The 10,153-nt window shown below is 41.6% G+C and overlaps 1 protein-coding gene across 1 annotated transcript; it reads right to left on the reverse strand.

The window, feature by feature from the left end:
• Positions 1 to 299: 299 nt before the first annotated feature.
• On the reverse strand, positions 300 to 3,364 carry scg2b (secretogranin II b). The gene is made up of 2 exons (XM_056253516.1): positions 3,256 to 3,364; positions 300 to 2,657 (listed from the first exon to the last, which is right to left on the reverse strand). The coding sequence occupies exon 2, from the start codon at positions 2,650 to 2,652 to the stop codon at positions 880 to 882; it is 1,773 nt and encodes a 590-aa protein (XP_056109491.1). The 5' UTR covers positions 2,653 to 2,657; positions 3,256 to 3,364; the 3' UTR covers positions 300 to 879.
• Positions 3,365 to 10,153: the final 6,789 nt, after the last annotated feature.

A 10,153-nucleotide genomic window follows, 5' to 3' on the forward strand; every position in this document is an offset into this window, starting at 1 on the left:
TTTGCCTCAATTTTCTTTAATGAAAATTCTAAAATCCTTCCAGCTATTTTTGTGCACTGCAGTGGATTTGTTTTTCTATTAATGTCTCTTATTATGAGACTAAACTTGCCACTTTTTTAGGTCCTGTATCTTCAAGTGAACACCCTTGGCTTTTTCAGGATATCAAATGTGAATATTCATATGCGATTCATATTTCTTTTTCATAATCCAGCTCGGCACAGACAGGCATCATGTTTCTCAAGTTTGAAGTGTTTTTGTGTTGAATCATGCATAACAGTAATAAGGCAGCACAATACAGCGAGAGGAAAAAATAATACGGTAATGCTTTATTCATGTTTCTCTTCTCACACTTTGGAACACGTACAAAATGATTTATAAATGGGAATCACATCCATCTTTATTGGTTTGATAATGAAATGGCATGTAAAGATTGCAGCAAGCGGAGTCCTACGACTACAGGAACATTCTCTTGATACCAACAAAGGAACAAGAAAACATTTCGAGGACCACCAATTCATAAACGACAGATAAAATACACTTGAACTCCCGCATATTGATATACCATATATATATTTACATCATATAGAATTCCATGAAAACTAAAGCACTTTAAACTGTTTACCTTTTTTTTTTCTTTTAAATATCTTTTGAGGAGAAATAGGCATGTCGTCCCACAGGTTCCCCCCCCTGTTCATACTCGTACAAGTCTCTTCTGTGGCAGGATTGGCTAGTAGGAGCTTCTTACAAGCAGTTTGCAATTTGGACAGTTCAGAAGTCGTTCAGGTAGCCATAGCAACCATATCAAAGAGTTAAAAGGTCAAGGGGCGGGACTTGTCAGAATATGAGCAGGGGGGGGGGAATAATGCACGCTCAGGGTCTTCACATTCCTGCAACCATTTTCCCATGATACTCTTTACCCTCTTCTGTTCCAGACACTGGTGGGGTTTGGTCTACGGTCTCCTGTACTGAATCTTGAGTGGGTGGCTTTTGGGGCACCTCTGCCTCCTCTTTCCCTTGGGTGTCTCTTTTGGTGAGCGTGCTTTTCCCATTATCGACCTGATCAAAGAAATCTTTCATGGCCTCCTCATACATGTCATAAGGCAACTGTCCATTCGCGGTGGAATCAATGGCTCTCTTGCGATCACTCGAGCTGGTATCGGGGTACTCAGTCAAGAGTTTGGCTGCGAGGAAGGTTGACTCTTCGTCCTCATCCACTGCATCATCATCGTAATCATCTTTTCTTTTGCTTGGAGCCTTGTTTAACTCGGACAGGAACAAGCCTCCCCGTCTTCCGCTTGGGTTGAAGTACTTTGCCATGGCTGTTTTGTAGGGCCTTTGCTTCAGCAAAGAAAATTTAGCATTCTTGTTGGCCAGATTCCCTAACCCAAGCACTTTCAGGATATCCTCAGTTTTGACATCATGAGGGATATCGCTCACTGTGACTTCAGGCTGTCGACCGTTGTAATACTTGATGACCCGGCTCTTGTACCGAGGTTGGCTGGGCTTCCTAGCCAGCTGGTTCTCAGGAAGGCGTTGTTGTTGTTGTTTTCTGGTTTCCTCCATGAAGAGCATTCCAACCAGGTCCTCTGGAGGCACCTGGAGCTTCATTGAAATGGCAGACAGAAGTTGTTTAATTGCCCTAGGGTCCATTAGAGAGGGCCGTGATTGTAGCCGCCTCCTTCCTTCCATCAGGTCCCGTTTTTGTGCTTGGTCAGTCATCTCCAAGACCTTCAACAGGTAGTAATCCACGAGTTTTGTGTCGTCTTCTGGGTTCTCATCGTCCTCTTCTGTGGGACTAGCTCGTCTTTCAGTGACCTCGCCCTGCTCGCCGTTATCTCCTAGCCCTCGTTCATATTCTTCATGGCTGCCTTTTACTACTTCCTCCGTCTCGAGCTGCTCCTCTAATGGCACCCATTCCTCCCCTCCAGTCACGTCCTCGTACGCCAGGCTCCTAACCCTGTAGAGGTCATCGTCGTCTTCACCGTCTTCGTCATCCTGGTTCTCACGCTTCTGGTTCTGCGCGGCGGTCAGTTTACCAAGCTCTTCGAATATAGAGCGCATGTTGGCGAGGCTCTGAGGAGTGTACTGCTCATCCAAATCCTCAGTAGCCCGCTTGTTATCCCTGTGGTTCTCCTCATCCTCAAACATCAACGGGTACTTCTTGTGCGGCTTCACAAAGCCTGCGTAGTCTCCAACAGGGCTCTCTGTGTCTGCCAATGGGCGCCTACTCTTGTGAAGCCGGCGCTCACTTCCAGGCGCTGGCTGGCTCTCCGGGCTCTCTCCAGTCTGTTCCAGCATCCGCAGCAAAGATCGAACCCACTGTGGCACCTTGTTTTCAGGCCAATGGGTGGCATCCTCACGCGTGGGCGCGTTCTCGTCCTGCAGGGAGGCGAGCTGCACTAGAAATCGGAATTTGTCCACCTCGTCATAGTCCCCGGTAGGGCTCTCTGGTCCATCGGCTCTCTGCTTCAAGCTTTCAATGTACTCCAGGGCTTTGATCATATCAGCGCTGGGCGCGAGGAAGCCTCCCTGGTCTCCGCCTCGCAGGCGATGGTGGCGCACTGAGGCGCCCTGCACGGTTAGCGTTTGGAGGAGGGTAGCGAGCAGGACCGCCACCCCTCTGACGGACAGTTTCGGTAGTGACATCATCATACCACCTAGAGATAAAAGCATAAAACTAGTTAACCCATGCAATATTTGTATTCATGTTGCAATCTTGGTTTAAAAACAATGCATGCAATGTAAGTAAAATCTTGAAATTCTGTTTAAGTTTAACCACCTATGCGTAGAAACTACTTCCGAGTTTTTTTACGACCCAAAATTGTTTCCAAGACCGAGCAGAAGAGACGCTCCGAGCGCCAGAGCAGCAATGAGCTCAGTCAGAACACAACATGTTTTTAAAAGACAACAGCACTGGATGAGTCACCGCCTGTTGTCAAGGTAACCTTTCACTTGTGGCTATACGAACAGATCTATTGATATTTTTCAAGAACCAATTCTAAGAGCAAATCTCGATTTAAAAATAAGAGATGGAATACATTTCACTGATCTTTGCGCGACAAAATCGAGCCGATAAGCTCGAGATGAGAGATGCTGATGATGAGTAATAGCATCTAATCAGGCAAAGCCATAAAGAAAAGAAAAGAAAAAAGGCAATACTACTTATTAACCCTCTCAAAGCAGACTAAATCACACGTTAACTAATTTCACACAGCATCATTTCGTGATTGCAAAAATTAAAATGAGCCATCGTACCTTTTGTGTAGAGCTCAGAGAATGTGAATGAGCGTGAACAGCATGTCCTCCGTGTTCTCAATGCGCTTCGGTTGTGTTTCAGCACCGGACAGCTCCTCGCGCTATATGAGACGTCACCTGATCAATGCGTCACCGATGCTCACGCAATACTGAGGCTGTACATGCATCCTCTGCATTCACACAAAACTGCAGAAAAAAATCCGAAGCCTCATTAACAGTTTTAAGGCATATTATTATTTTATTATTTTATACAATGGTTAAACACTGAAACTATGGCAAATGAAATTGCTAAATGAAACATTTCTGTTCTAGATATACATCAGTGACTTTTTATTTTCATCTTATTAGTTGAATTGAGTAGGAATGAGAATAGGCATAGGCGTGCAATGTAAAAAAAAAAAAAAACATGGTTTCTTCGTTGTCTTTCTGTACACACAGGCGTCACGGAGTTAAATCGTCAGGCGATGAGTCACACACACGCATACGCACACCGTGGGACTCATTGGGGAGAGGAAGGCCTCTGATAAATATACAGCTGTCGGTTGTGGATCTCTGTCTGTCCCAAGACACCTACTGTCCCGAGCATCCATTAGGTCCTGCGGTGGGGCCTGTCAGCAGTTGAATTAGGTGCCCTATAGTGACACTCATCTGTACTTGATCACTTTTCCTGGAACACAAAAGTCTCTGCGGAGAAAGCTTTGTCATTTTGATCGCCCCCCCCCCCCCCCCCCCCCAAGCACATTATTTGAAGTATTTTTAGATGCAGTTTCCAAGTACACAAAGTAAAGAAAAGAGTTTGTTATTTTTAGCATGCTTACCCAGACAGCCGTGCATTGTCCTGTAATCTTAAAAATAAATACCCTATTTGCAACCAATAACGCTGCATGAGAATGTTTAAAGAATTTCACTAGAACTTTATTCTTTTTGAAAACCTTCCATGCTATGGTGCTTTATAACCTAGAAACCAATATCCAAAATATCTGAAGAACCTGATTTAAGCATAAGCATTCTAGGCATGTGCCTATGTGCTCGCACGTCCAGAGGGCACGATTACAATCAGGAGAATATATATATATATATATATATATATTAAATTATGATTTCACTCCAAGCCAAAACTCGTAGACAATTGCCTTATAAATGAATAAAATGTATTTATTTTTCCTATCTGGCCTCTTATCTCCATAATTTTTTTAGTCTTTTTTTTTATCATGAATTATTACTTTTGGTCACCCTTTAGGTCTGTCTGTGGGTTTTGCAAATATGTAACCAATAAAAAAAAGAGCTCGTGTCTATACACCTTAATTCAATTGGTTCCACAAACTGTCAATCAAACCTCACAACTCCGCCCCGCCTGTATCGTGAACGAAGGGCCACGCGCAGTTTGGACCGTCTCTGCCTGTTTGCAATGCAAAAGGTAAATAAATAACTGTTGTTTGAATAAGTACAGCGTTTTTTTTTACTCAAAACACTATATAGGCCTATATAAAGGCTAATGTTTTATATATTTGTGGAGCGGAGAAGAGTGTCTTAAGCCTGGAACACACCAAGCCGACGCCGACGAACTAGCGCCGATGAAAGCCGACTGTGTTGTCGCCTCTCGTTGCCTCTCGTCGGGGTAAAAACTGCCCTTGAACACACCGAGAAAACTACAGCCGACTGTCAGCTAGAATGCGCGTTCTGCGCCTGCGTGTAAATGAGACAACTGTCTATTTCTGCAGATATATTCTCTATATTCGTCATTCAAAAAGGGGAAACCGACGCTGTCGGCTGCAGATACACAAACCATAAACAAAGCAGTGCGTGCTTACCGTTTTAAATATCAATCCTGCTAAACACTTTCTTTATTCCACTCCGCTCGTGTTAATATTGAAATATTCGCCAAGGAACACCCAGGTAAGATGACGTAACATAAGAACAGCCTTCTATCTGTAGAGTTTTGACTTCTTTGCTCGCTGTTTTGCTATTATTCTCGTGCATGACTCTTTCACTAAGCTGAACAGCCAATCAGAGTTCCCTCTTTCACCGACGGCCCGACGCCGATTCAACATGTCGAATCGGCCGAAACAAAGCCGACGAGGACCAATTTCAGGCTTAAGTCTATCATTTCGTCGAGTCATACTGTCTTAAACAGCCTGTGTGAAGCACTTCATCTTAATATGAGATTTTGGCCAAATGACAGAAAACACTGAGCGTCCACACATAGCTACAATAAACTTAATAACTTGTTAGGCTGATGAAAACGGAATGCGATGCACTTACTGCCCGTTCTAATGATGGACAAAACACTGGTCAGCTTTCGCTGGTCAAAAACCTCCTAACTCCATTTGAGCTTGATTGTGGTAAAATGTGAATAATATAATGATCTCATATATATATATATACATTTTTTAACAACAGTTGTAGCAACACATCTCTGCTGAAAAGGATGTTTTGGCTGGTTAACTGGTCTTTTAGCTTGTCTCCCAGCTTGACCAGCTAAGACCAGCCTGGCCTGCTAAAAAAGTGGCCAAAACCAGACTGGGAGACCAGGTAAAATCAGCCAACCAGCTGGTTTTAGCTGGGGGTTTTTTTAAGCAGGGATTGCATTATTTCTTCAATGGGTCTTCAATGGCATTAAGAGTGTGGTGACCCGAAGAACCTGTAATTTAACATCAAGATCTTTATTAATCTCCAGAGAACCATATACAGCAAAAAGTCCTATTAGGACTGACAGCACAGAATCAGAACGGTGCATATATTTCTCCATTAAAAGCACCCCACAGTTTGTTTTTAGCACATACTGATTCTGGACTGGTAACCCACAGTCAGCTGACTGCTCTCTGGGGAAAGAGGGGTGATGAGACCGGCCCTCCTGACGTTAGTGGAGCAGTCACATGATCAGATGAGTCATAAGCCTGTGTGTGTGTGTGTGTGTGTGTGTGCATTTGGGGATGTTTCCATGGTCGTAAAACCAAACAATCCGTTCTATTTCTGCTTGTTGATTCATAAAAAATACATATCTACTGACTTCCATTAGCAATTAGGAGGAGTGCTGGGTTTCAGCAGAGCTGTTCTCCCGAAGAGCTGTCTAAAAACTCCTCCCTGCTTTCTAAATAAGATTACAAGGAAATCAATCCATAACTCATTGAATTTCTCCATTTTGTCCCCTTAATGATATCAGTGCTTTCTTCTGTTGATGTGATGATCATTTCTTACAGAACCTAGAGAGCGTGAATGGGGAAAATCACGCTGAAGAGATGACTCTGAAACACGTCTTGCTGGAGTTGTCTATAAATAGGCGTTGTGGAGGTGTGAGCAGGAGGTTACAGTCATGTGTGCGTGGACTGTGACGGATGATCTGATAGGCTGAAAGACGTGTAGGCGAGTTGACGAGGGATTCTCTGGGTATAAGCAGGGTTCTGCACATTAATCACTTCTAATGAGAGACGCATGAATGAATGCTTGTATGTTTTCAGATTTTAGTCTAGTTCTTTACCTGTTACCAGCTGAGTGGCTAAAATAAGATCTGTTAAACAACATGCATTTCAAAGGCATCAGAATGAAACTTAGACTTGTAGTGAGCCAGGGTCCTGCATCGTCATGTACACGATGTACGGATTCACAACCTAGGAAGCTAGGGAGCTGTTTGCACCCAAAGTCAAGAAGTCATAATTTTGGGCCTATTCTATCATTCCAAGCATGATTTCGTTCACTTACAGAATTAATATCGCATCTCTCTTCAACGTGTCTCATGATTTGAGTTCACTCATGATCATAATTGTAGCACAAACAATGCAGGTTATTTGTTTCTTGCCATTTGTTAAAATCAGTGCTATCTTTAATCTATACTACAATCACCCTCTAAAAAATGCTGGGTTGTTTCAACCCAAATTTGGGTCAGATATGGACAAACCCAGCCGCTGGGTTAAAATTTTAAATGACATTTTTACACACGTTTGGGTTTGTCCATCCATATTTGACCCAAAATTGGGTTAAAACAGCCCAGCATTTTTTTCCCCGAGTAATTCTATTAATGTAGCTGCACTGAAGCAGCAGAGCTTTGAGAATACAGCAGCTTTTTTTTCTGTTGCTGTAAACTGACAGTTTGAGTTGAGATTATATGCTTGGCCTGTTCTGTTGATTTGATTCGGCTCAATGAAAGCATCAGTTATCCAGAGCTGTGTTCAGTATGCTGGGATGGGCTGACAGCACGGCGGAGGGAGGGAGAAGAGGATGAATGTCAATGAGAATAGAAAGGGTGGGCTGCATTGGCTCACTGCTGTCATTCTCATAAATACAAGCAATGAAATCGATCAGTCAATTAATTCTTTTACTTTCTGTGTCCCCTATGCTGCTCCTTGCTCTCTTTCAATTTTTCCTCTGTCTCCCACCCCCCACCTCTCCTTATCTCTGGTTGCCGGGGAGATTGACAGCGGCGTTGTGTGGTTCCTGGAATCTCAATCAAGGCTTGTAATTCCAGAGTCAACAGAAACCAACAGGCACTTCAGTGGCCCTCGATACCCAGCAGTCACTGTGTGTCATGGAGTGAACGTAACAGGTACTAAAGTGTGTGGGAATGACTCATAGATCATAAATGTTTGTTTTTATGCATTAGTGTACCCACACTTTCCAGCAGAATCGCCGTTTTATATTGCTAAGTAATATAAGGGATATTGGTGACTTCAGCCGGAACAAAGACCTTGAGCATATAGGCTTTTAAAAAGTAAATAGTGTCCGTGGTTTTCATGTTGACTTTAAGGAGATCTCATTCGTGATTTGCCTTTAGGAGACACTATAATGTCTCTATGGTTGTCCAAAGGCCAGTTCTGCCCTTTAATCTCTCTCCTCCTCCCTCTTTTTTCCATCTTGCTTGACTCCTTGTCTCCATGGTGATCTTCTGCTTTACGTCTTTCACTCATCTCTCTTGTTCACTTGTTCTGTAAGTGTTGAGTGTGTGTGGTAGGCGGGATGTAATAAGGATGGGTAAACTACTGTTTATCTGTCATTTGTTTCTCTTCCTTTCTATCTGTCTCTTGTTCTATCTCGCTCGCCTTATTTTGTGCGCTAAAACAAAAAGGGTTATTTTTTTTTTAACAAAAAACAAGCTCCTGAGGAGAACAGGAGAGGGCGGGAGAGATCGAACCCATCACATTGGCGCTGTTAGTGCTATGCTTTAATTGCTACTAGTTTACCAAAAGTTAATTGTTGATCATAAAATAAGATATTTTGTTATATTATGTTTTTGTCTCACCATTTCCATGAAGGCGCCATAACAATGTTAGTTATTCATAAAGTTAAAAAAATTATAATTATTGTCTCTTTTATTTACAATTGTATTATCTGTACTTATTTTTAATAAATTGTATTATTTTTTACTTTTATTATTCTGTATTATATTTATTATATTATTATATACTATAATTATAAATAATATTATTTTATAATAATTTGTTTAATAATTTAATTGAACTAAAAAATAAAAACCATTAATATATAATTATAATGGTATTATTTGCACTTATACAAAATAGTTTTCATGGATTATTTTATTTATAACTATTGTTTGCATTTATACAAAATTATGAAAACATAATCAATAATTGTTATATTATTATTTAATTAAAAAAAAAATCTTTATCATTTTTATTTTATTATTTACTGTTTTTGTCCTGCTACTCACGAGTCCTCCTGACCCACTAAAAACGGACCTGAAACCCATTTTTTAATATACATAAGCGGGAAGATCCAAAACCATCTTTCATTGATGTTTTCTTGTTTATTTTGCTCTAACTCATCTTTAGACTTATTAGCCATCTCTCCATTCATTCATTCAGTCTCTCTCTCTCTCCCCACCCTCCACACTCCTTCACCTTTCTCTGACTCATTTCTCTGACGTATTCTCTTACGCGTGGAGCGGGGGCTCTTTTCATTTTTCTATCTCTTAACAATGCATCAGTATTCCTAATGAGAAGAAATGAACATTGACGTCAGCCGGTTTCTCCTAGTTTTTTCGTCTCTCTTGCAGTCTCCTATGCTATCAATTCTGTTCTGTCCCTTTCAGAACTCTTTGGAGCATTGAAATGTCCAAGCGCCTGCATCTGATGGTGACCTTGTGTTTTTGTCGAACTACCAGCATGTTCGGTGGTCAGATGTGTGAGGTGAGCTGCCACATTCACCAGCTGTGATAAGCCCAACACCATCTGCTTCATTCTGGAACAGTTTATCCCCCTTTTTGAGCAGCATTCAGGACATTTTTAAAGCATTTAGGAGCCTTCAGAGCATTCTAGCAGATGGTACAGTCTTTAAGATAATATCTTCAGCTGACACAGTCTGTAAGACTCCCTGATATTGAGAATAAGTAGATTCTCTGGTCAGGGTTACATAGGGTTATGTTGTGTTTTAGAAGCTGATGTTTCCACCAAGCTTTTTAATTGACTTTGGGACCAGTTAAAGGTGCAGTAAACGATTTCGGAGAAACACTGTTGATATTTGAAATCAACCCAAACAAACACACTCCTCGCTTCATTGCTCCGCCCCCAAAATGCACAAACACGCAATGCAAGAGTGGATGTCTCTTTATCTTTGCTGAAGCGAAGCAAAATAAAGCGAAGGTAACTAACGAACGAACGACAAGGAAGAACAAAAAATGAGCATCCAGTACACAAGAGTATATACAAGCAAGAGTTGGTTGTTAGTTGTTTGCAGCTCCAGACGAAAAATGACACTCAAAACTGTCCTGTTACTACAGCTAACATCACAACAACAGCATATCTTGGTTCTGTGAAACATAGCACCAATGTTACTCACATATTGAGCAGAAACTTTTCTAATATTAATGTGGGTCCTAAAGCTCTTGCCTGATCATAACCCTTCTTTTTCTAGTGATATTCCTCTGATCTTTTCTCTTTTGTAATGT

The sequence above is a fragment of the Rhinichthys klamathensis genome, unplaced genomic scaffold, assembly GCF_029890125.1.
Source record: "Rhinichthys klamathensis goyatoka isolate OS25496 unplaced genomic scaffold, OSU_Roscu_1.1 h1tg000105l_1, whole genome shotgun sequence".
NCBI lineage: Eukaryota > Metazoa > Chordata > Actinopteri > Cypriniformes > Leuciscidae > Rhinichthys > Rhinichthys klamathensis.

Coding starts and splice junctions, on each gene's coding strand:
- scg2b (XM_056253516.1), bottom strand. CDS start 2,652: ATGATGATGTCACTACCGAAACTGTCCGTCAGAGGGGTGGCGGTCCTG.